This window comes from Mus caroli, unplaced genomic scaffold, assembly GCF_978045245.1.
Source record: "Mus caroli unplaced genomic scaffold, Mus_caroli_1 scaffold_11, whole genome shotgun sequence".
In the NCBI taxonomy this organism is placed as follows: Eukaryota; Metazoa; Chordata; class Mammalia; order Rodentia; family Muridae; genus Mus; species Mus caroli.
In genome coordinates this window covers 5582437-5609628 of record NW_028227266.1, presented here as the reverse complement: position 1 = coordinate 5609628, position 27192 = coordinate 5582437, and the positions used below count along the sequence as shown (strand labels likewise).

The 27192-nt window shown below is 41.5% G+C and overlaps 1 protein-coding gene and 1 pseudogene across 2 annotated transcripts in view; both read right to left on the bottom strand.

Annotated features, from left to right (window-relative positions):
• Nucleotides 1–2152, bottom strand: part of Pgr (progesterone receptor) — a 64066-nt gene extending 61914 nt beyond the window's left edge. The window contains exon 1 of the mRNA XM_021172709.2: nucleotides 463–2152. Within this exon, the coding sequence (XP_021028368.1) occupies nucleotides 463–2078 (1616 nt within the window). The 5' untranslated portion in view covers nucleotides 2079–2152. The remainder of the gene's footprint in view (nucleotides 1–462) is intronic.
• A 19040-nt stretch (nucleotides 2153–21192) lies between these two features.
• LOC147001958 (protein-L-histidine N-pros-methyltransferase CARNMT1-like) lies at nucleotides 21193–22543 on the bottom strand (annotated as a pseudogene). Its single transcript, XR_015048906.1, has 2 exons — nucleotides 21545–22543; nucleotides 21193–21440 (listed from the first exon to the last, which is right to left on the bottom strand). The product of XR_015048906.1 is annotated as a protein-L-histidine N-pros-methyltransferase CARNMT1-like (transcript).
• Nucleotides 22544–27192: the final 4649 nt, after the last annotated feature.

Below are 27192 nucleotides of genomic sequence, written 5' to 3'. Positions count from 1 at the left end.
TCTGAAGGGACAGTTAAGCCCCACCCCTCCCAGAAAAACTGGGCTTTTACATCTCAGCCTCCCCCAACACACACACACACACACACACACACACACACACACACACACACACACACACACCGGGGTGGGGGGTGTCCTTCTTACAAAGTATTTAATGAGGCCCCCAACAAATCCTTAGCACAATCAAAGATTGTGTGTGAGGCCTCAGGGTTTGAACCTGGGTGCTCAGGCTTCAGGAAGTTTGCAGGCAATGTTTAGGAGAATGGTGCACAATAAAATGGTATATCTGCACTTCCTTTTATGCACCCCACCCCCCAAACACACACAAATGTAAGAAAAAGGGAGGCAATGGACAGTGGGTGTTGGGTCTCCAAAGCCCAGCTCCACAAGCCCCCGCGGCCATCCTGCCACCCAGAGATGATGGGGGAATGGAGCAGGGCAGGGCTGCCTGCAGGTGCTCACCTCAGGTAGTTAAGGTATGGCGGGTAGACCTGGGGCAGGCTGTCCTTGAGCACCGCGGCCTGGTAGCCCAGTTGCGGGAGCCCATTGAGGCCGAGCGGCTGGTAGATGGCGGGTGCTGCCGCGGTGGCCGGGGCGGCCGGCAGACTGTCCCGGGGTAGTAGGCAGGAGCCGGCGGCTGGTGGCTTGCACGGCAGTGGCGCGAACGAACCCTGCGTGGGCGGCGCGCCCTCCGCTTTGTACAGGATGCACTCCAGCGCGGAGCCCGAGGAGGACGCTGGCGACACCGCGGCGCTGCTGGGTCCGCCGGCCACGGCCGCTTCTCCGGGCCTGGAGGATGGCGCTCGCTGCGGCGCCGGTGCCAGCGGGAAGTCTGGGAAGGTGGAGGAGCTGGCTCCTGCCAACAGGTAGGGGCGCGGCGAGCGCACAGCAGCATCCGCGCCCTCCTCCTCCTCCTTGATCTTCAAGCCAGGCGGCTGGAAGTCGCCGTATAGAGGGAACACGTCCTCTTTGGGGTCGCCTTCCAGAGGGTAGGTGCAGTCTGGGAAGTCACCGCAGGGCGCCGGCGGGGATGGCGCGGAGGGCGAGCCCCTAGGCGGGGCAAAAGAGCCCTGGGCTGTGGCCCCGCCGTCGTAGCTGTCCCCCTCCAGCAGCTGCCGGGTGCGGGCGGCCAGGAGTGCGTGGTTCAGAGGCAGGATGGGCACATGGATGAAATCCACCACCGTGGTGGCCAGTGGGGAGCGCCCGGGGGCAATAGGAGAGTCTTGCTCCAAGGAGACCCTGGGAGCAGAAAACCGGGAATCTTCCTTTGGAACCAGAGTGACGCCTCCTGGGGCCCCTGAGGCCGCGTTGGCTGCGACTCCTCCTCCGCTGCCGGTGCCTTCCAGTGCTCGAGGTTTGCTCTTTAGAAGCGGAGCTGCAGAGCCCTCGGTCTCCAGGCCACTGTCCTCTTCCACCTCCACTGCAGCTGGCTGCGGGGACGGCTTCACCCCTGCCCCGGGCCAGTGAGCACTCCCTGAGGTAGGGAGCAACAGCTGCCTGGGTGGTGACAGTCCTTTGGGCAGCACCTTCTGTCCTGCTCCTGTCCCGGAGCTGTCGCCAGCCTTGATCTCTGGCCGACTCATGAGCGGGGACAACAACCCTTTGGTAGCAGGGACACTGCGGGGGTCTTCTGGAAGCTCTGGCCCAAAGAGACTCCAGGAAGTGATGGCCTCGCAGGCTGGAGGGCTGGCGTGACTCTGCTCGGTCCCGGAGGGAGCCAACAACGTGTCTAAGACACTGTCTAAGAGTCTGCTGTCCTTCTCCGGGGCTCTGGAATTTCTGCCTCCTTCCCTATGAGTGGCTTCTACCCCAGAGAAAGCTCCCTCCACGTCGGACAGCGACTGCTGGTCCCCTGTCTTTCCGTCTGGGAGCTCCGGACCCTGGCAGGACCGAGGAAAAAGCAGCCCGTCCAGGGAGATCGGTATAGGCGAGACTACAGACGACACGTCCGAGTGCTGGCTCCCTTGGAAGGGACCCGAGTCCAAGCGTGCAAGCAAGGGGGACCCGATGTGTGTGGGGGAGGGCGAAGCGCCAGACGTGTGGAGAACCTGCGGATCTTTTGCCTGCAGCTCAGTCATGACGACCCAAGCTCCCCTTTTCTCCTCCCCTGTCTCCTGGGAGGAGGGAAAAGGGAAGGAGGAGGGGGTGCTGGTGATATAGGGGCAGAGGGAGGAGGAAGTGGGTGTAGAGTCGCAGGACCCGTGGGATCTCCACCTCCTGGTTGGGAGGGGCGGTCTTGGTCAGCTCCTGTCCTTACCCTCCACCCAGACGCAGAGGAAGGGTGGTAGTCGCGCTGTCCCGGTGGCGGTGGGGTGAGGACAGGAAGAAGTAGCTGGAGCAAGCTGGTCTGGTCTGGTCTGAGAACTGGGAGTTATTCGAGAGACTTTTTTTCGTGTTTCTTCTTGAATGGGAGACCCGGCGCTGGAGTGGCCGGTGCTGCAAAAAAGGACTCCCGCTATCTCCGGACTTATGTTTGTTGAAACCTAGACATCTTAGGAAGTTTGCTTTACAGTCCTCACCAAAAACCTGGGACTAAGACGTAGCTCATTCTTACTCGTTCTCCTGCAGTGACAGTCTTTACAGCTCCCTAGGTTTTCTACAATCCCAGCGAGTTCTGGTTGCAGGTTGCTCTAGTAAAGCTAAGAGAAGTTAGCAGAATGTCAGAATCCTCGCACCGGTAAATACTACAAAGACTGATAGTGACAGTCTAGACTGGCTCCATAGCTTTCTAGCAAGCCTTGGCGCTCTAGGAAGGCCCGCCCAAAGCCCCTCCCTAGCCAATCACTGGCTAGATCCAAATCTCTGGCGTTGGCATTCCTGCTACTCACTAGTCTGATTCCACCTGGAATATCAGATGCTTTGAGAAGAAATCTAAACATATCAGAATTTGTACTGAATTAAGAAGCATGCCAGCCCCACCCTATAAAAAGCAAAGTTATTGTAAAGATTTCAGGATTTGAAAATTGTAAATATTCAACACAATGACATATCATGACATTTTATTTTTTGTATAAAAGGTATAAAATGATCTCAAGTATTTTCATTTTTATTATGTGTATATGTCTCTGGGAGTGTATGTTACATGGTTACATAGTTGCTCAGACGTCAGCAGAGAGGGTGAGAGCCCTCAGAGGTGAAGTTACAGGTGGTCTGATGTAGGTGCTGAGATCCAAACTGGGGTCCTCTGCAGGAGCAGCAGGTGCTCTTGTGTGTATATGTGTGAGTGCTTACATGTGTCGCTGTGCATATGGTAGTCTAAGACTAGCCCCAAGGGGTGGATTTCCTCCTTGAACCATGCAGATTCTGGAGATAGAACTCATCCTGAGTTTGGCACTGAACAACCTTACTAGCTGCCTGTCCAGCCTTCCTCTAACACGTTCAAACTATTCTTGTGACAAGTGGGCCACCAATGTGACTTAGCAGTTAAGGATGGAATACAGTTGGAAACACATCGCTGCCTGTATGGGGAGTTTGGACATTGTCATATTCTGTTTGTCCTGATTTTCATGAGGTTCCCTTCAGTCCTTACTAAATATCTACATCACATATTAAGTTTTCCACTGGGAAAGCTAAATGGCATTTTCTCCCCTTTATGTTTCTCTACTCTTAGAATAATTACCATTGAGCTTTAAAAATAAATCACCTTTAAAGTCATGAAAACAATGTGGAGGGGAGAGAGTAATATGATATATTTTATATACAGTCATAAGCTGTCCACTCTCAATCCCAGTCAGTGCATGCCCTAACACATTGCTATTCAAAAGTGAGTTAGTCATTTGGGAAATGTCTTTGAGTGTTTCCAGGTCATTTTAATGCTGAAGCCTTGCAGTTATTCTTAGCCAGGTCTAGAAGATTTGTGAAAGGCTCCAAGACTTCCGAGCAGGCGGAGCTGCTGGAGGCAAGGTGCCTAGATGCCTGAGTCAATCACCAGGGAGGTGCTACATAGTCGTGAATCGCTGCTGTTACACTGGACCATTGGGCTTGGGTGTGGACTATTCCAGCAATGAGATATTGCTGACTAATTTTAAATGTGTGAGAATTAGGGAGGGAGAAGAGAATTCAAGGAAGCAGCTATTGTATGTCTTTATGGTATCAAATGGTAAAACTGGAGTGTGGGAGCTGGGGGTGGAGGCATTCTGGACAGTGCATAGAATAAGTGTAGGAAGCAAAGAAATGAGGCTAGCAGGTAGTCTCCTATACGAGCACATGCATGTATAATGTATATGGGGAGCCTTGACTAAAGACAGAGTAAGATATTGAACATTTGCCTCCAAAAGTGCACTCATTCCCTTTAAAATCTCTGCATACTGTCCTTCCTCCTCCTTTCTTTGCAACATTACTACCCACACAGTAACCGATGATCTGCATCCTATCACTGTACACTAGGATGATGATCTGCATCCTATCACTGTACACTAGGATGATGATCTGCATCCTATCACTGTACACTAGGATGATGATCTGCATCCTATCACTGTACACTAGGATGATGATCTGCATCCTAACACTGTACACTAGGATGATGATCTGCATCCTATCACTGTACACTAGGATGATGATCTGCATCCTAACACTGTACACTAGGATGATGATCTGCATCCTATCACTGTACACTAGGATGATGATCTGCATCCTAACACTGTACACTAGGATGATGATCTGCATCCTATCACTGTACACTAGGATGATGATCTGCATCCTAACACTGTACACTAGGATGATGATCTGCATCCTATCACTGTACACTAGGATGATGATCTGCATCCTATCCTGTACACTAGGATGATGATCTGCATCCTATCACTGTACACTAGGATGATGATCTGCATCCTATCACTGTACACTAGGATGATGATCTGCATCCTATCACTGTACACTAGGATGATGATCTGCATCCTAACACTGTACACTAGGATGATGATCTGCATCCTAACACTGTACACTAGGATGATGATCTGCATCCTAACACTGTACACTAGGATGATGATCTGCATCCTATCACTGTACACTAGGATGATGATCTGCATCCTATCACTGTACACTAGGATGATGATCTGCATCCTATCACTGTACACTAGGATGATGATCTGCATCCTATCACTGTACACTAGGATGATGATCTGCATCCTATCACTGTACACTAGGATGATGATCTGCATCCTATCACTGTACACTAGGATGATGATCTGCATCCTATCACTGTACACAGGGCGTCTAAAGGTTCCTGGCTGCTTTACTAGGTGTTAGGTTATGCTCTGTCTTCGACATGACTTTTTTTTTTAAAGACTTTATATCAATAGGCATCCCTTTTCAGAATAGTTTTAGATTTATAGCAAAATCTACCAGCGAATACAGAGTAACTGTATGCTCTCTGTGCAGCTTCCTGCATGTTGCTATTAGTGAGCTCAGGCAGGTGCATGGTTGTTAACTAATGCCCAGAATATATACAGTTTTCTTTCAATATCTGTTTTCTTTTCTAACACTCTACCTGGAACAACTTGTTTCATTGTTATCATTGTTTCCCAGAATCCTCTTGGCTATGATGAATCTCAGACATCCCTTGTATTTCATGACCCTGATACTTCTGAGAACTCTTGTAGGGTGACATTCTTTAAGTGGTCATGGCTCATGGATTTGGGAAAGAAAGTTAAATTTGGCAAGTGGTGTTTGCACCATCTATCATAAAGGGTTCACACTGACAGGACTTACGGTATGCTGTTGGCCTTGAGCACATGTGTGATGCAGTGATTCTCAGTGTCCTTCACATGGGTATTAGTTCCACATTTGGGAAGGAAGTCACTATGAGCAGTAAGAGTCAGTATGAGTGGAAACATGTGGGAGCAGGAAGTTACATTCTCTACTCCAAGATGGAGCAATTAACTAAAAGCTTTATCTGTAATTCTGCATGGGTGAACACAGTTGAGCCCCAGTACCACTTTATCCAGTCTTTTGTGTAGACCACTATGGATACACTTTGTTCCTCAAATGTTTTTCAGCTTTGGGTACTCCAGGCTCCTTTGCTGTCCTCTGTGCCAGGTGTCATGCTTTGTTGCTATGTGTGGCAAAGGTGCATGGGTATGGGCATGGGCATGGAGTAAAGTATTTTGAATACTTTTTCTTTGGTTCTCTGGAGTCAATAAAAAAAGTTCTCTTTGGTTCTCCAAGCTTCTTCGGAGATGTTTTGCCTGCTACCTCTATCCTCCTAGAATCAGCCATTTCTCCTTGGAATTAAATTATTTTATTTGAAAAAACTGTCATTAGAAATGAAGACTTCCACTCCAGTTTATATAATATGCTCTTATTTTTGGTATAACACTTTGAGTTTCAACTATTTATACTATACATCAATAGTTTACTCTATTGCAAAGTTAGAAATACACTGAATGACTATAACATGTTGTGTTTGCCTATGCTGACAATTGACAGTTGTATGGTTTATCATTGACTAGAAATTTACCATGTATATTCCTGTCTTTATATACATATGTTTTAATTTTTCTTAGATAAGTATTCCGAAGTGAAATGGCTAGCTATATTCACGTGTTCTGTGGCCTTCTTGTGATCTCCATGGACTTCATACATTGGCTGCATTGCTATCATCACAATCCTCGGAGGTTGGGCTGCTGAGAGGGTGATATACAATGGACAGTTGCACAGTCACTCCTGTCCCATGGTAAGATGGTAAGAAGTATCATCGATGCACCAGAGAGAAAAATCTCCCCAGAAATTGAATCTGCCACTTGGATGATGCTCTGCTCTGTGCAAGGTAGCTATCCTTTTGGTGTATCGAAGCTACCCATTGAAGAAATGGTGCTTTATTATAGCATTCCCAGTGGACCTATACCTAGGTGTGCACACAACCCCGTAGGTGTGCAGACAACTGTCAAATCACTTTCCACAGTGGCTGCCCCATTTTTCTTTCACCATACGTTGCTGGAGTTCTAATTATGCCATAACCTGAGAAACAGTTGGTCAATATTTTTTTTTATTTCAGCTGATGTAAGAAGTGTGTGAAGTAATCTCAGTGGGATTTTGGTTTTGCTCTAAAGACTTATGATGCTCACCTTCCTTCCCTTGTTTGTTTTCTGTATATCTTCTTCCATCTATCTCTGGGTCTGATCACATATTTATTGGCTTTTAAAAATTATCTGCTCAAAATGCTAAGAATAAGTGGCAAACCAATTTCTGGTATAGATTGGGCAGGGGGTTCATAAGCACCGCTCATAGCTAGTTGGCAGCTCCTAGGAAGAGTGAGTAATTGGGACTGGGTGTACAGTCACTGGTAGCTTATGCATGATCAAGTGGAGGGCCCTGCACCCATGTACAAGTGGACAGCACCAACTAAACTCACTGCATGTAAAACAAAGGAAGAGACAATGAAGGTGGGAGGGAAGTTTGTTGGAGATAGCCAGCATTAGTAAGGGAGAGGTGGGGTGCTTGGGTGTGATCAAGAACATTGTATGCATGTATGAACTTGTCAAAAACCATCTGCTAAGATACCTTTTAGCTCTTTTAGCAACTGATACAACTCATCGATGTGTTTAAGACCTCCAGGCATGTTCATCTTTAAGTTCTTTGTCAATTGGAACTGTCTGATAGAGATTATTTTGATCAATTTATGTTTTGATTAATCACATTTTCACTGTCAAAACAAATATAAAAAATCATTACTAAGGTGAGACTCTGAAGCTTTCTCTCATGTCGATTTTGCATTACATCTAAGATATAATTAAATTTGACTTTTCATATGGCACAAAGTCTATCTCTGTGCCCACTTTTTGTGTGTATGGCTATCAAGTTTTTGTCAACTTGACACAATCCAGAGTTACTTGGGAAGAAGGACCTCAAGTGAAGAATTGCCTTTATCAGAACAAGATGCAGGAATGGCTATTGGGCGTTAGCTTGAGCAGTTGAGCCTGCATAAGAAAAGTATCTGAACATGAGCATGGTGTAAGCCAGTGATCAACATTGGGTATCTGAGCATGAGCGTGGTAGAAGCCAGTGATCAACATTGGTCTGTGGTTGCTGATTCAGTTCCTGCCTTGGTTACCCTCAGTGGTGGAGCACAGCCCTTAAAATGTGACAAGCCCTTTCCTCCTCAGCGTTGCTTTCCATCAGTGTTTTATGGCCACAGCAGACAAACAGATTGGGAAAAGCACTATCATTTAAAGAAGGGTTTCCTCGTAGGAATGCTTATGTATCATACGACTTGGGATCATTCCATGAGCTTGTCATTTGCTGTGGACTTCAAACACACCAGGTTTTCTGCAAGCTTTGTACCAGCTTTGTTTTTAACAGCACTTGTGTAAGCTTTGCACCTTGAAGGCAGTTTCTCTGTCTTCTGCCTTTCTTGAAAATTATTTTCCATTGTTATCCCATCATCTTTATTTCCTTCTACACCATCTTCTGAACTAGTGGCATGATTCATAGCTACCCTGAAATCAACATCTTGATGGGAATTAGAGCTTCATTTATAAACTTTCATTTCCTTATTCCATGGCTATTTAAATGTGTTGTGTCAGGCTTTACTTATTGTCAAAGGAGATTAGTTAATATCTATTAAGATGATATAAGACCACACTGAGAGCCTGGAATTGATATAATGCCTGGTAGAATTGTTAAAATGGTAGGTACTTCCCTGAATGTGTCTCTTCCAAGTTCTTGGTTGAATCACTCACCCACAATGTGATTGGATCTCTCTCTCTCTCTCTGATACAATCACAGTTTCTATGTTTTTCTCTCTCACAGAGAAAGAGAGAGAGAGAGAGAGAGAGAGAGAGAGAGAGAGAGGGAGAGAAGGAGAGAGAGAGATGAAAAGTACACACTGAGATGGTTGCTAGCAGCAATCTAGGAAGTGAAGCAGAGAGAGAGAGAGAGAGAGAGAGAGAGAGAGAGAGAGAGATGAAAAGTACACACTGAGATGGTTGCTAGCAGCAATCTAGGAAGTGAAGCTTCCTAAGAACCCAGACTTAGCCTAATGACCCTGGACTTCCAACTTCCCCAAACTGGGAGAGGCACAAGAACTGTAGGTAATCTTGTCTGGTAATCTTGCACACTTACAACTATAATCTGCTAATAATAGTAAAATTGATGATGACACAAGAAGTCCATATCCCTAAACTGAAGACTGGATAAAGAAAATGTGGTACATCTACACAGTGGAATACTATTCAGCCATTAAAAAAAAAGATGTGATGAAATTTGCAGGCAAATGGATGGAAATAGAAAATATCATACTGAGTGAAGTAAGGCAGATTCAGAAACATACCCATGGTGTGTACTTACATCTAAGTAGATATTAGCCAAAAAGTATGGGGTAACCATGCTACAATCCACAGACCCAACAAAACTGAGTAATAAGGAAGGCTCAAAGGAGGGTGTGTGAATGTCACTCAGAAACAGAAATAAAATAGACATCAGAGGTGGAGGGAGGGAGGAAACTGGATAGGAGAAGGGGTGAGGATGGGAACAGGGATGGGGATCAGGTAGGTGTTGAGAGGCCTGGGAGTGAGGAAAGAAATTGTTACCAAGCATTTCTGGGACTAGCAGGAGACCTTGGTAGGAAAAGGGAGGTTCCCAGGAATTTATGGGGGTGACCCTAGCTGAGACTCCTGACAGCAAGTGATACGAAGACTGAAGTAGTCACCCCCTGTAGCTAGGTGAGACTTCCAGTGGAGGGAGAAAAACATCAACTCACCCACAAAACCTTCAACCCAAAATTTGTCCTGCCTACAAAATGCTCAAGAATAAAGATGGAACAGAGATTGAGGAAAGGCAAACCAAAGACTGACTGTATTAGAGACCCATCCCATGTGAATCCAACCCCTGACACTTAATGATACTCTGCTATGGTTGCAAAGAGGAGCCCAGCATAATTTTCTTCTGAGAGGTTTCATTCAACAGCTGATGGAAACAGATGCAGAGAGCCAAAGCCAAATATCACATGGAGCTTAGGGAGTCTTGTGGAAGAGTGGGGGAAAATTGAGGGAGCCAGAGGGGTCAAGGACACCACAAAATGACCTACAAAGTCAACTAACTTGGGCCCACATGACTCACACAGATTGAACCACCAACCAAAGAGCATGTAGGGTCTAGACCTAGACCCAAACACATTTGCAGCAGATGTGCAGCTTGGCCTTCATGTGGGTTCCCTAAAAATGGAGTAGGGGTGACTCTTCCCTGCCATTGAAACCCCTTCCTCTAACAGGACTGTCAGAGCAGAGTGGTACCCAAAAGGGCTTCCCTTTCTGAGGAGAAGGGGAGAGTGTAACAAAGGAGGGATTTGTAAGGGTAGACTGGGAGGAGGGGAGAAAGGTGACTGTTATTTGGCTGAAAAGTGAATAAATAACTAATGAAAAAATAAAAGTTAACCATTTTTTTTCCAAAAACTAGTAAATAATAAACTCAGAATATTTTTGTAAATAATGGATTTGGCATTGAAATTGGAAGAATCCACAATTACTGTAAATCCGATATTGTTAGTACATCTACTCCATCTTATTATTTAGTACTGATATGAGCACATCCTTTGGCTTCACTGAGGTAATAAGAAGCACATTTATATTTATTTGCATGAAAAATTTGTAGGTTTTTTTTTTCTTAAGAATCCTGCACAGCATAGAAAAATCCTGTATGAAATACACTGACTAGGCAAAACACTTTAAAGTGATCTTGTCCCAGAGTTAAATGAAACGTCTGCAGTACAGTTTACAGAGGACTTCAATCCCAGTGCCCCCTTGTCACTCTGTTCACATCTTGGGAAAATATTTCTCTGAAAATGAGTTTTGTCAAATTCTTCACTATTGTCTCCCTTAATGCATTTCAGTAGCCAACTTCATTCACACTGAATCAATTTCAATGGATTCATTTTACTTAAAGGGTCTTCCTCTGACTATTTCAAACTAACTTATATACAACTCATTCTTGTTTTAGAGATATGCTTTTTCTTTTTTCCTGATGAGTTCTGTTTTATTCATCTATATGTACATTTCCTCCAGAGTAAAATCTCTTAACAATATACATGACCTTCAAAGCATTAGGAAAATGCTGTAAACAAGTCACCAAATTCTCCAACTAAACTTTACTCTCACCAGAAGTCTGTCCATCGCTGGTGGACATGGTCCCTCATAGGTTTTCTGTACAGTGTCTGCTTATACCTTAGGGTTCCTTTTGTCCTCCAGAGCACCTGAGTCCTCTGGATTTAGCCTCCAAGTAAGGAAAATGGGCAGTTGAACATGGACCCAGCCTGTAAACAGAAATTACCCTTTATGGTAACCTTACACCATTCAGAATTTAGCTAATTAACTATATCAAACAGCACTACAGGCTGGGAAAAGTGGTCAAATTAAGTATGCAAGAAAATAGGTGATAAGTTTCATAAACAGCTTGTAAACAACCATGACACTCTTCTCTTTCTTCTTTCCTTGTTTTAAGAATGATTTTTCACTTCTTTTAATTTAACAGTGTATTAAATAGACATTCAGTGACTGTTGATTACATGCTCTGCCCATGTCTTTGTCTTGGGCAATTGTGAATCATGGTAGCATTTCTTATCTGGAGTTTGTCTAGCATTACATGATAGGCTTCTTTATCCCCTTGGCCCTTTTGTTGAATGTACATCACAGGTGAATTTTTGTCTTCCCCCAACCCGCTGCCAAGGTTCCAAATACCACTTAATTAGCATTATCCTTTCAGGGCCTGAATGCCAGAGGTTCTCACCAACCACAACTGTGGTCTGAGAAAGAAGATTTCTGGAAAGATGGTTTGGGAATGAGATCATTTGATATCTGGATGTGAGGCCAATGCCATCGCTGAAGGTAGGCGGAACATTGTCCTAGATATGTGACAGTCGTCTGCTAATTAAAACTTCTGCTACGAGATATTAGGCTTGTAAATGTGTAGAAGAGAATAAGAAGCTTGCTCTGCATGCCAAGTATCTGTAAAAAAGAAAAAAGTAACTACAAGGGCATTAAAATCAAATGGCTCTTGCCAAATTCCTTCAACACTGGCAAAACAAGGAAAAGACTGAGGCCAATTTACTGTCAGTTGAAATCCAGTATACAAACCCGTGGGTTCCCTCTGCAGCGTGAAGAGAGCATTATTGCTAGAAAAGGCTGGTCAGGGAATGTCAGATCAGACATACAACCTAACCATGGCCCACATTTTGAAGAAGGCACTTCAAAGGATGATAGAAAAGAATGAGACTTCTCTGATGTGATGACATAGATTCCAGGCACAGAAAGTTTCAGTCCCCTAAGCTTCCGTAACCCTTGCCTCCAGTTCTCTGGGCTTCTATGAATCTCGAAGTCCACAGAATTGGGATTTAGGGAAGGTCTGGTGTAGTATGCTCTACTAAGTATGTTCCATGCTACATTTACATAAGATGCTGAAGTGCACTCCATGTTGCTGTAGTCATTATTCCACACTCTCGGAAAGCTACTGTGCATTCACCACACACAAAGTCACTGACTGCAGTGTGAAGAAGGCTTATGGATATGGCACCACTGAGCCCAATTGCAAGTAGCCAACACATTGTACCAATGTGTCATTCTAAAACAGGTTGTATTAGTCTTTACTACAAAAGACATACTATAAAGTTAATAGAAACAATAAATCAAGATGTGCAAATATCACCAGAGGATCATAAAAATATGAAAATAAAAGCAAGGCAGGTTGATGCTTCTCAAGGGTCACCATTGCCCAGACTCCGAAGTGGGAGAAAATGGACCAACTATGTGGTAGAACCCAAAACAATGATTCTAAGGAATTCTAATGAGCTGCAATTGGAAAGATAGCCATTTCAAGTAAATCAGGAAGGCAATTCATGATCCAAATAAGAAATCTAGCTGTGAGATAGAGATCATTGAAAGCAGCCAAACAGAAGCCCTCAAGTGGAAGAATTCCACTTATAAGATTCAAAAATGCAGCCCAGGACCTTAAGTACAGAGCAGCTCAAGTGGAAGAGAGACTTCCTGAACTAGAAAGCAATCTGCTAAAATATGTCAGTTGCATAAAACTCAAAGAAAAGCAAAAATGAAGAAAGTCTCAAATCTTATAAGATGTACTTAGCAAGTACTGGCAGTATGGGCAGTCCAGAACAGGCAAAAACAGACATCAGCAAATACTGACATTATGATGTTCCAGAACAGGTGAAATGGACACAGCTTAGGCAATGGAATATCTCGAAACTTCCCTACTTATGACAAAGATATGACCATTTAGGTTTTTAGGCTCAGAGACCTCAGAGACGTGACAGAAAATAGTAATAGAACAGCTTCTGGAGGCCAAAAGGTACTTCTCACTGTCCAAAGTCTAAGACAGAGAAAGAGGGCTAAGCAAAAAAAAACAATACCAAGTCCAGCTTCCCACAAAGATCCCCACTAAAACCACAGCAGAGTTTTTAGGAGACAAGAGGATGGCATTGTCAAAGCCCTAAAAAGGAAAAGGGGAGATTGTGGTAATAGTGGGGACTGAATACAGCAAAGCTACCCTTCAGAAACCCAGCAGACATGAAATCTTCCCGAGATAAGCAGATTGTAGGATTCATTCCCTTTAGACTAGCCTTACAAGGAACAAGGAACATTGCTGAGAATGAGAATGTCCCAGAATATTAACATGGAGAAGAAAAAGGGAAGCAAACATTACCCAGAATGCCACTAACTACAAAGACATGCAAGAGAAGAGTAAGAGGCACATGGACAACACAGACAGAAACTGACAAGTGATGGAATATATATATATATTCAGAATAAATGTCCTAATTAAACAGTGTAGGTTGCTTGAACAAATGACATGAGCTTCACTCTTTCCTCTCTCACCATACACAAAAATCAACTCCAAATGGGCAAAAGACCCATATAGAAGACATGAGCTGGCAAAGTGATAGGAAGAAACTATATGCTTTAAGATACAAATGTGGGGGGTGGGGGAGATGGCTCAGAGGCTAAGAGCACTGACTGCTCTTCTGGAGGTCCTGAGTTCAATTCACAACCATCTGTAATGGGATGTCTGAGGACAGCTACAATGTACTCATATAAATAACAAATAAATAAATCTTTAATAACATACAAATATGAAAAATAATTTTTATCAAAATTCATAAAATATAAACATCAAGTACAAAATAAATGATACTGAATCAGACCATGAAATTGCTATAAAATTTAAGAAACACACAAAAAATGTGTAAAGAAGCAGCTAAGAAGATGGCAAAAGATGTTTACAAGATATGACACTTGACAAGGGATTAATATTTTAACTTAAGAATTTCTTAACAATTATTATTTCTGATATGACTACATACATCCAACAGTGTGATTTTATGTGCTTGTCAATAACCACTGAAGAACATTTTTTTCTGTCTCACAACTTCAATTTTAGTTACATAGGTTTAATCCAAGAGCAGACGTATTACACTTTGAAGACTCAGAGGGACCTCTAAAAGTATCCATATGAGGCAGATATATTTTGGTAAGACATATATTATCATATGATCATATTACTATTTCAGAAATTACTTTTAAAAGCTTTTTCTTTTCTTACCATCTGCTATGCACATTATAAACTTGGCCAACACAAAACCCTTAAGGCCAGCAGAATGGTGTCACTTCTGCCCTGTCTATGTTTAAACAATACAGCCCATGTAAACATGGCTCCATTTGACCTTGTTCCAGAAGCACTCATAAGTATTTGTCTATATTGTTTCTTTGCTAATAATAAAAAGTTGAAATATTTTATTTTAAAAAATTGTTTGAGGATTTTAAACATGAGTACTATATATATATATATCATTGACACCCCTTCCTCTCCTGTTGCAACATTGTGTCCCTTCAAGTTCATGTCTCTTTCACTATTACACACACACACACACACACACACACACACGCACAACATTCATCTAAGTACAGCCTATTTCTTCTATTTAACATCACTTGTGTATTTGTTTAGAGCTGACTACTTGTGGAGATAATATTTATATAAAGGAAGGCATTTTCCTGAGTAGAGTAGTTTTAACACTTATCACCATAGTCATATTTATGTTAAAATTAAACACTTTTCTCAAACATAGTCTGTCAGATCCCTATGTCCCCTTCAACAACCATAGCTTGATTAAATGAGAACCTTGGCTTAACTTAATCTCATAAATGTCAACTGTTTGACATTTGGCCATAAGAAAATGTTATTATTTTTAGGCTACGTTTTATGTTTGTTTTTTAAGTTTCCATTTCCTTTCTTAGTGATCTGCAAAAGCTAGATTTTTTTGATGCAATAATGGCTATGCATGGATAATTCAGTCATAGCATTCTGATGACTGTATCACACTTGAGCTAGTATGGTATCATTTATCGTGACCTTATAAAGGGTTTCACAGAAAAAATGTGTTAAAACCGGAGATTTATCACTTTTCCTTCTACCAGTATGCTGCTTCACAAGGCTCAGATCTCTGAGGCTGTTTATGATGATTTCAGAATCCTGATGCTTTGCTATGCTCTCAAAAAATGACATCTTCCTATTAGTCCCATGGGAGCCCTATAAAATGAGCACTGCCTTATGGAATGCTTCACTTCAATCCCACCTTCAGCTCTGCTTTTCTCCATGCTGCATTGTGTGCTCATATCTTGTTTCCTAGAGCCTGTATTCTAGCATCAGCATTCCTATCTATATTCTCCCTATTTATAGTCCCATCTCTGCACTAACATCATGACAGTTTCCTCAAACACAATGTTTAGGGCACACCTTTATCACCTGCACAGAAATGCATTGTTTAAATACTATTCTTACCTGGTGTGTCTGTACATGCATGATTGTGCATGTGTGTTTGCATGTATGTGTGTGTGTACATGTATGTGAATGTGTGTATGTGTGTACACGTATACCATAGCTGTGTGTACAGCATTCAAAAGACAATTTTTTGGGGTCCCAGAGACTGAACTCAAGTAGTCAGTTTTGGCAGGAAGCACCTTTATGTGCTGAGTCATCTTGCAGCCTAAGATATGTCTTCTTACCTATTTATTAAAATTTTCTGTATTTTAGATCACTTTAGGGATAGGTGATCACAAGTTATCCTGTTTCATCATTTCTTAATGGATCTATGCAACTCCTGGCTCAGTTCTTCCAATTTTCCTTTAGTTTCTGCACTTTGCTTTCTTTCCATAGGTTAGTCATTTCAATACTTTCCATTTTAATCCCTCCCCTTGCTATGCCTTAGCATTTCCCATTAGGTCAGGAAGAGCTGGCTTTATGAAGATATTTGTGACTCTCAAAAATTATCAAGACAGGTCATATTTCAAATTCAATCCAGGAAATTCAAAACTTAAAGCAACCTCAGTAGAAATTATTCCCTTTTAGAAATCAAAAGTCTATTAAAGGAGTAAAGTTTCTAAAATACTCCCATACCACCCTCTGGGCATGTATGTAGTAGAGGGCTGACTTGTCTGACCTCAGTGGAAGAGGATGTTCCTAATCCTGTAGAGATGGCTCAGGGTAGGGGGATACTGGAGTGAGGAGCATCTTCTTGGAGGTAAAGCAGAGGGAAGATGGGAGAAGAACTCTACAGAGAAGACACAGGGAGGGGGCAACATTTGTGATGGAAATCTATAAAATAATTTAATAATAATAAAAAAGAGATCTGCACATTTTCCCCACCAGAGGAGAGGCAGCCTCCAGGGAAGGGCTCTGTCTGCTGGAGCAGGTGAGAACATCATCTTGTATCCCGGGTCCCAAAGAGACCAGTCTACACAGGAGAGCACTCAGGCAGCAGAAGCAACATAGCTTCTGGGACAAGGTCACTTTCGGGCCTTCATCTTCAGCCAGAAGGCAGAGCTGAGCTCCAGACCTCTGTGCACTTGCCTGCTGAGAGTACTCTGACCACTGAAACTCAGGAGAGAGTTGGACTCCCAGGAGTGCTGACAGAGTCTAACAGAATCACAGGAGGAACAAACTCTAGCCAGAGACAGCTAGAACAATTGACTCCAGAGATTACCACATGGTGAAAGCCAAATGTAACAATCTTACTAAGAGAAACCAAGACCACTAAGCATCATCAGAACCCAGCACTCGCACCTCAGCAAGTCCTGGATACCCCAACACATGTGAAAAGCAAGATTCAGACTTAAAATCATATCTCATGATGCTGGTAGAGGATTTTAAGAAGGACATTAGTAACTCAATTAAAAAAATAAAAGAGAACATGGCTAAACAGGTAGAAGATCTTAAAGAAGAAACACAAAAATCCCTTAAAGAATTACAGGAAAACACAACCAAACAGGTGATGGAATTGCACAAAACCATCCAAGATCTAAAAATGGAAGTAGAAACAATAAAGAAAACCCAAAGGAAGTTAACTCTGGAGATAGAAACCCTAAGAAAGAAATCTGGAACCATAGATGCGAGCATTAGCAACAGAATACAAGAGATGGAAGAGAGAATTTCAGATGCAAAAGATTCCATAGAGATCATGGACACAACAATCAAAGAAAATGTAAAATGCAAAAAGATCCTAACTCAAAACATCCAGGAAATCCAGGAACACAATGAGAAGACCAAACCTACAGATAATAGGAGTAGATGAGAATGAAGATTTCCAACTTAAAGGACCAGAAAATATCTTCAAGAAAATTATAGAAGAAAACTTCCCTAACCTAAGGAAAGAGATGCCCATGAACATACAAAAAGCCTATAGAACTCCAAATAGACTAGATCAGAAAAGAAATTACTCCCAATACATAATAATCAGAACAAAACCTGCATTAAATAAAGATAGACTGCAAATCCTGAGCCAGAAGGCAGAAGTATGTTTTTACTGAGTTAGAAACACAAGAACTTAAACCACATTGGTCCTAAGGATCAAACTCATCATCAGGCTAAACAGTCCTCTCCCTCCTGACCAAAGCAATGTCTCCTTTCATAGTAAGGCAAAGCAGAATTTATCAGTCTATAACTTAGAGAACATTACTCATAGACTTCCCTAATGATATCCCATCCCACAATCTGTTATGATTCTAAATGAGTTCTACACTGATTCATCTGATATCTGTTGGGGTCATTCTCTCAGAACTTCCTCATTGTGCAGAAGAAGAAAAACACTCAAGACATTCTCCATAGCTTTTTTTATAAAGGCTCTTTATATAAATACACCCTAGCACCAGTAATAGTGTAAGGCCTTGGGGCCTCTCCTTGAGATGGATCCAAATTTGGGCCAGTGACTGCACCTCCTTTCCCTCAGTCTCTTCTCGATTTTTTGTCCCTGCAGTTCTTTTAGACAGGAAAACTCTGGGTCAGAGTGTTTGACTGAAATGTCAACCCTATCCCTCCACTTAATGCCCTGCCTTTCTACTGGAGGTGGACTCTACAGGCTCCCTCTTCCCACTGTTGGGTGTTTCACCTAAAGTTCCTCATTTTGAGTCCTGAGAGTGTCTCACCACCCAGGTCTCTGGTACATTCTGGAGAGTCCCATCACCTCCCACCTCCAGAGAATGCATATTTCCATTCATTCTGCTGGCCCTCAGGGCTTCACTATTGTTTCTCAACCCCAATGCTTGATCATGTTCCCCCTTTCCCTTCCCCCTCCCCTTCCCACCCATGTCTCTTCCTCCATCTGCCCCCATGATTGCTTTCTTCTCCCTCACAAGTAGAATTGAGACATCCTCAGTTGGGCCCTTTGTCTTGTTAACCCTCTTGACTTCTGTGGATTGAATCCTGGGTATTCTGTACTTTTTTTTTTTTTTTTTGGCTAATGTATGTATTGATTTGTTTAGATTTTGTAATAGTGGTCAATGGACAATTGTATCTTTAAGCACAGAACAAGTTACAGGAAAACCCAAAATGTGTTTAAATTTATGTCAATATCATCACAGTTCTTTTAAAGATGAAACCAATGTTTAATGTGCCCTTGAAGCAAGATAGGAAGATTAACACATCCTTATGAATCCGTGGTGATTCCAATCCTCAACAATTTTTTAAGGCAGAATAAGACACAAAACAAGCACTGAAAATCCTTGGTTTTGATTCATCAAAGAGTTTGTGTATAACTTAGATCCCATCCATTCAAATAAGTTGTGGACAGAGCTGTTTCCATTTATCTACAACTTGGTTTAGTACAGTCAATAGTAGTCCAAAAATACTAGCCAGAAAGTTCTAAAAAATAAAAACTCATAAATTTTAAATTGTTTTTTTTTTTTCTAAGAACACAGTGAAATCACATTCTCTGTCTTATCCAGGACATGATTTTTCTCCCCTCCTCTTCCCTCCCCTCCCCTCCCCTCCCCTCCCCTCCCCTCCTCTCCCCTTCCTCTCCCCTCCCTTCCACTCCTCTCCTCTCCTCTCCCCTCCTTTCCCCTCCCCTCCTCTTCCCTCCCCTCCCCTTCCCTTCCCATCCCCAATCCCCAATCTCTCTTTATATATATCCCTTTTGTTTATACTACCCAACTGCAAATCACTACATAGCTCTCTTAGTTGTCCAATTCACTGCTGCAGTAGCAGAGAACTTATGTTTTAGTGGCTCATATTTTTACTAAACATCAAAGTGCAGGATGCTATAAATTTAGAAATGTAAAAGAAAGCATAAAGTTACTTTTTAAGTAAGTGAAAAGACAAAATCTCTAGGCTTAATTAAGAAAAAGAATGAATGTGGAGCTGGAGATCTATAATTAAAATGAAACACAGGATATACAAATACATGTACATATACATATATAATGTATATATACATAACCTGGTGTTATTTTTAGTTTCAGGCAGCCACTACAGGATTTGGGGGCATGTTGTTTGTAGATAAGAGCATGTTGCTTGTTGCTTTTTAACTATAAAGTTTAATTATATTGTCAGTCTTTTAATATCAGTTCTAGCATTATAAATTGATTTATGTGTGTCCAAGGTATATATATCCATGGAGAACACTATAACTCCTCTGTGAGTTTTTAATTTGATGTTTGTTTTGGGCTGTTCCTGCTAGTGTAATAAGGTACTTCAACAAAAAGAACTTAAAGGGAAAAGAGTTTATATTGTCTTACAGTTCAAGGTTAAATTTCATCGTGGCAGGGAAATCCTGGCATGAGGTGCTTGAGGCAGCTAGTTATAAGGCATCTATAGTCAGAAACTAGAGAATAATGACTATAGTGCTCAGCATGCCTTCTCCATTTTCTACAGTCCAAACCCTAAGTCAACCAATGGTACCCCCACTGTTAAAGTTGGTCTTCCTAATTCAATTTACCAATCAATATAATCCATCATCACCTATCAGAGGGTTGCCTGGAGGCTTGTTTCCTAGATGCTTCTAGATCCAGTCAAGATAATAATCAATACCAACCTTCAATATATGTGATGAGATTAGTTGACTTTATTGCTTCAATTCCACATTTACAACATCCAAAGAGAAATCTTTATCAAAATTTTTCAGTATTTCAAATTGATATTCAATAGTCACTTTTTACTTCTTCCTGAAGTACACTATGAGCTTAGATTTTTAATTTATGTTTAGTTATATGAAAACTTTACTAAGTCTTTTAATTTTTTTTTTAAATTTCTAATTCGAAATTATGTATTTCAGATGGGCAGATTTTATTCTTACTTTTCCAGTTTCTTAACACTGCTTTATAAAAGAAGCTTTTGGACCTCCAAATATTTATATTTACATACATTTCAAAGGGATCCAGTGATTAAGATTCAGTTTAACATGGACAAAGACTTTCTCTGTTACTGTAGTTCATGAATTTTAACCTGTGATACAACTGATTTAGCATTTCATACATGACGTTTGATGTTCTCTAAATGCAGCTGAGCTAAAAGATAAAATAAAACTCTTTTGAATGATGAAAGAATAGTTTCAAATTCTCTAAGTATACTTTACTTAGGTCCAATGAGAACAATTCCAGTTCCAGATTCTAAATCTGACAGAAGACCCTTTTAAAAGTAACACAGGTAATGCTTAACACAAAAAGGAGATCGTTACGGACTTTTTTAAGATCAGTCACTAGGATGGCAGACTCGCAAGAGCTTCATGAAACCTGGAGTTTATGTTTATTTTCTTAAAGACAATTCGGGGCTTCAAAGAAAACAGTACTTGAAGATAGTTCCTCCATTAGATATCTGCATGGGAGATAATGTCTTCTTCTTTTTTTTTTTTAAACTTGTGTGGTATAAATTTGCACGGTATAGTATATTTCTGAAAAACGCAATAGACATCATTAAGAAAATAGACACTATTTCTAAATTTTGTTAGGAATAAGAAGGCACCACTGATTTGAGGTTGTGTCCTGTTGTCACTGGTAGTTGACTGTGAGTTGTTTATTTCATCATTTATTCTTATTAAATGTTTTTCTGGGTAATAGCACTTAAGACCATTATTGTGGCTTCCGGACCACAAACAAAACACACTCATAGTAGTATTTCATCATAGAGAGATCATTCACAGTATATGTTGACAATACAGATTCTTTCTCCACCTCTAGCTGAAATCCATACTGCAGAACAACATTTTTAATATCCTCATAGCTCAATTCTATAGACAGTTCATTTGCCAGATTTTCAAAATGGTATAGTAGAGGACCAAGATTTATCCAGATTCCACCTGGCTTGAGTATTCTCCATATCGTATCAATATAATCAATTACATTGTGAGCTGTGTCTATGAAGAAACAGGTGGCAATACAGTCCCAGGTATTGCATTCGGAGTAAATCTCCTGAAAGTCTCCTGCTGTCATGGAAAAGTTAGAACCAGGAGGAAGACTGTGGGGGTCAACATCAGGGAAAAGAATGGGTCGAATCTGATCAGCTGATCTCCGATTATTGCTAAACTGATGGATCCAGGGATAAAGTTTATATTTGTTAATTTCAGAACATCTGTTGAGTACAAAGTTGGAAGAAAAGAGCATAAAAAAACTCCATTCATTTCCTTGACAAGCATAACCTAGCATAGCTACTTCCCAGGCCAATCTTCCTAGTCCAGCACCAGGTACCAGAATATTTACTTTAGAAGGATCCCATCTCTCTTTTGGAAAATTTTTGATAATCTCTTTAATGATTGGCTTATAGCAGGCGTCCCTTTCTGCTTTCCCGGTCTCACTCCAGTCTCTTACAAACTGTTTCAGTGTAGATTTTAACTTATCCATGTCAAATGTAGATGCTGGCATAATCTTTCCATTGGCATCTTCTCCATATTCCTTATTTTCGAACATATGTATGCAATCATTCACAATGGTCAGCAGTATTTCCTGATTATGGTCAATGCATTTCCGGATCTTGTCCAAGTGAAGAGGAAACTGAGGAAGCAGTTTCTGCTGGTTATCTGGAAGGGATCGAAACTGTCTTTCTGTTCTGTTCACTCGTTCATGCATACTGGTGCCGTAGTAGCGGAACGCGTTGATGACCTTCCAGAAGTGCTCGCGCTCCAGCCGCTCCTCGTCCTCCGCGGTGCCGCGCGCCGGGGGCCCGGCAGGCGCGGCCGAGCCCAAACGCCCGGCGGAGAACTGCACCTCCACCTCCCCTCGCTTCGCCCGCAGTCCTGGGCCGGTTGAGACGCGGGCAGAGCGCGCTGTCGTCGCTGCATCGCTGCCGCGGCCCACAGCGTGACCCGCCTGCGCTTCCCGGCTCCCGAGTGCGTCTAAGTCTTTTAATTTACTGTAACCATCTAGTTCCTGAGGAAGACATACAAATCTAGTCACATTGTTACATAATTAATATATGCAGAAAACAGTGAATTGGTAACATAAACCTATAGAAACATGGAGGATGCTGAAACAGAACCTGAATAGGCTGTATTCTCTCTGGGAACAGAAGAAAAATGTGGGTAAGATGTCAGAGAAGATGAAGCTCCAAACACTGGAATCAACTCAAGCCATGTGTACAGCTTATAGTGTTAATCATAACCAACTTTTGGGGGAAAAAAGAACATCAAGAATTCTGTAAGCATTCAATAAAAATATAAAATTGGGGAATCATAGGTTTGCTGTTTAGAAAAAAAAACTGCAACTGACAGGAAAACAACATCCTATGAGTAGCATGGGCTGTCATCCCCACTGTGTTGGCATCACATGACGTGTGCTCATCAGAATATGAGCAGTCACAAAGACACTGCTGGTTCAGTAGGCATGCTTTATGCATCTCATGGACTTACTGTCTCCAACTTCTTGCTACTACAAATAACTCAGAAAAGCTGACTAGATTTTTTTTTCAGTAAAAAATATTTATTTTTTTATTTTATCTATTCTTCTGCAGTTGGTGAGGATAAAATAGAACCCCACTGATATAAGGTATTTTAACAAAGAGATAGAAGAAAAATCAGCAGAAACTGAGAGAACATATGTAATTAAGAGCTCAGATGAGAGAGAAAGCACAGTCAACAAAGAGAGTTCCAGGATATTCAGGGTTACACAGAGAAACCCTATCTTGAAAAACCAAGAAATAAAGTAAAATAAATAAACAATATGAAACTCCAATGAATCAGGAGTATGTTTAAAGACTCTATTATGTAACATGGTGACTACAGTTAATGATTTTTCATATCCTTGAAAACTCACTGAGGGTAGATTTCAATGTTCCTTCAGTGCCAAGTATATGAAACAACACATATGTCAAATAGCTTAACTTGGCCATTCCAAAATAGAAACTTATTTCAAAACATCAAATAACATAAGAGGCTAAATATATATACACACTGGTACTGCTTATAACTGTCAAGTATTATAACCAAAGCAGTGAAAAAATGTATTTCTGAAGTAAATTATGATACAATGAAATGTTCTTCAACACATAAACTCTAGAGAATGAGAAATCCAAGAAAATAATCTCACAGGAGAAGCTAAGTATGTGTAGTGCATTGTCACGAGTGAATCTTGGAACTGTATAAATATATATGTGCTTATTCTTTTAATTTTTATTATCTTATCTCCTTTGTTACTTGTGGGAATCACATACATGTCACACACACATATGGAGGTCAGACTGAAACTTGGGAGAGTTGCTTCCCTTCTTCTACTAGGTGGGTTTGGAGGATTGTACTCAGGCACTCTGGCTGTGTCATTTTGTCAGCCTGTGTGTTTGTTATAAAATAATATGTATGATCTTGGTTCCAGGACTCCGCCAAGAGTATTCTGTACAGGTGAGAGTGTGGAATACAGAAGCTAACAGCTTCTGGGACAGGTGGGAGCCACAGAGCTTCTGAGGCAGCCCCCTTTTCGGGCCCCAGACATCCGGCCACTTCCCGGCCAGAGGATAGGGTTCCGCCTGGCCCGGGAGCACTTTGCCTTAGCATCGGCGGCAGACATGTTGGTTCTAGGGCTCAGCCCAGAGTATTCTGCGCAGGTGAGAGTGTGGAATACAGAAGCTGACAGCTTCTGGGGCAGGCCGAAGCAACTCAGCTTCAGACAGGTCCTGTTTTGGGCCTTCATCTTCGGCCAGGAGGGAGGTCCGAACGCCAGATATCTGTGCACCTTCCCTATAAGAGGAGAGCTTGCCTGCACAGAGTGCTCTGACCACTGAAACTCAGAGGAGAGAGCTAGTCTCCCAGGTCTCCTGATAGAGGCTAACAGAATCACCTGAAGAACAAGCTCTAACCAGAAACAACTAAATCAATTAACTCCAGAGATTACCAGATGGTGAAAGGTAAATGTAAGAATCTTACTAACAGAAATCAGGACCACTCACCATCACCAGAACCCAGCACTCCCACCTCGCCCAGTCCAGGGCACCCAAACACACCCGAAAAGCTAGACCCGGATTTAAAAGCATATCTCTGATGATGGTAGAGGACATAAAGAAGGACTTTAATAACCCACTCAAAGAAATACATGAGAACACTGCTAAACAGATAGAAGACCTTAAAGAGGAAGCACAAAAATTCCTTAAAGAATTGCAGGAAAACATGACCAAACAGGTGATGGAATTGAATAAAACCATCCAAGACCTAATAAGGAAAGTAGACACAATAAAGAAAACACAAAGTGAGGCAACTCTGGAGATAGAAACCCTAGGAAAGAAATCTGGAACCATAGATGCGAGTATCAGCAACAGAATACAAGAGATGGAAGAGAGAATCTCAGATGCAGAAGATTCCATAGAGAAAATTGGCACAACAATCAAAGAAAATACAAAATGCAAAAAGATCCTAACTCAAAACATCCAGGAAATCCAGGACACAATGAGAAGACCAAACCTACAGATAATAGGAGTAGATGAGAATGAAGATTTTCAACTCAAAGGGCCAGCAAATATCTTCAACAAAATTATAGAAAAAAACCTTCCCAAACCTAAAGAAAGAGATGCCCATGAACATATAAGAAGCCTAGAGAACTCCAAATAGACTGGACCAGAAGAGAAATTCCTCCCGACACATAATTAATCAGAACAACAAATGCACTAAATAAAGATAGAATATTAAAAGCAGTAAGGGAAAAGGGTCAAGAAATATATAAAGGCAAGCCTATCAGAATTACACCAGATTTTTCACCAGAGACTATGAAAGCAAGAAGAGCTTGGACAGATGTTATACAGACACTAAGAGAACACAAATGACAACCCAGGCTACTGTACCCAGCCAAACTTTCAATTACCTTAGATGGAGAAACCAAAGTATTCCACAACAGAACCAAATTCACACATTATCTTTCCACGAATCCAGCCCTTCAAAGGATAATAACAGAAAAAAACCAATACAAGGTCAGAAACCACGTCCTAGAAAGAAGGTAATCCCTCAACAATCCTAAAATAAGACAGCCACAAGAACAGAATGCCAACTTTAACAACAAAAATAATAGGAAGCAACAATTAATTTTCCTTAATATCTCTTAATATCAATGGACTCAACTTCCCAATAAAAAGACATAGACTAACAGACTGGCTACAAAAAGAGGACCCAACATTTTTCTGCTTAAAGGAAACCCATTTCAGGGGAAAAGATAGAAACTACCTCCGAAAGAAAGGCTGGAAAACAATTTTCCAAGCAAATGGTCTGAAGAAACAAGCTGGAGTAGCCATGCTAATATCTAATAAAATCAACTTCCAACCCAAGGTCATCAAAAAAGAGAAGGAGGGGCACTTCATACTCATCAAAGGTAAAATCTTCCAAGAGGAACTCTTAATTCTGAATATCTATGCTCCAAATACAAGGACAGCCACATTCATTAAAGAAACTTTAGTAAAGGTCAAAGCACACATTGCACCTCACACAATAATAGTGGGGGACTTCAACACACTACTTTCATCAATGGACAGATAATGGAAACAGAAACTAAACAGGGACACAGTGAAACGAACAGAAGTTATGAAACAAATGGATCTAACAGATATCTACAGAACATTTTATCCTAAAACAAAAGGATATACCTTCTTCTCAGCACCTCATGGTACCTTCTCCAAAATTGACCACATAATTGGACACAAAACAAGCCTCAACAGATACAAAAATATTGAAATTGTCCCATGCATCCTATCAGATCACCATGGACTAAGGCTGATCTTCAATAACAAAATAAATAATAGAAAGCCAACATTCATGTGGAAACTGAACAACACTCTCCTCAATGATACCTTTGTCAAGGAAGTAATAAAGAACGAAATTAAGGACTTTTTGGAGTTTAATGAAAATGAAGCCACAACATACCCAAACTTATGGGACACAATGAAAGCATTTCTAAGAGGAAAACTCATAGCTCTGAGTGCCTCCAAAAGGAAACTAGAGAGAGCACACATTAGCAGCTTGACAACATCTAAAAGCTCTAGAACAAAAGGAAGCAAATTCACCCAAAAGGAGTCGAATTCAGCAAATAAACTCAGGGGCGAAATCAACCAAGTGGAAACAAGAAGAAATGTTCAAAGAATCAACCAAACGAGGAGCTGGTTCTTTGAGAAAATCAACAAGATAGATAAACCCTTAGCCAGACTCACTAGAGGACAGAGGGAAAGCATCCTAATTAACAAAATCAGAAATGAAAAGGGAGAAATAACAACAGATCCTGAAGAAATCCAAAACATCATCAAATCCTTCTACAAAAGGCTATACTCAACAAAACCTGGATGAAATGGACAAGTTTCTAGACAGATACCAGGTACCAAAGTTGAATCAAGATCAGGTTAATGATCTAAACAGTCCTATATCCCCTAAAGAAATAGAAGCAGTCATTAATAGTCTCCCAACCAAAAAAAGCCCAGGACCAGATGGGTTTAGAGCAGAGTTCTATCAGATCTTCAAAGAAGATCTAA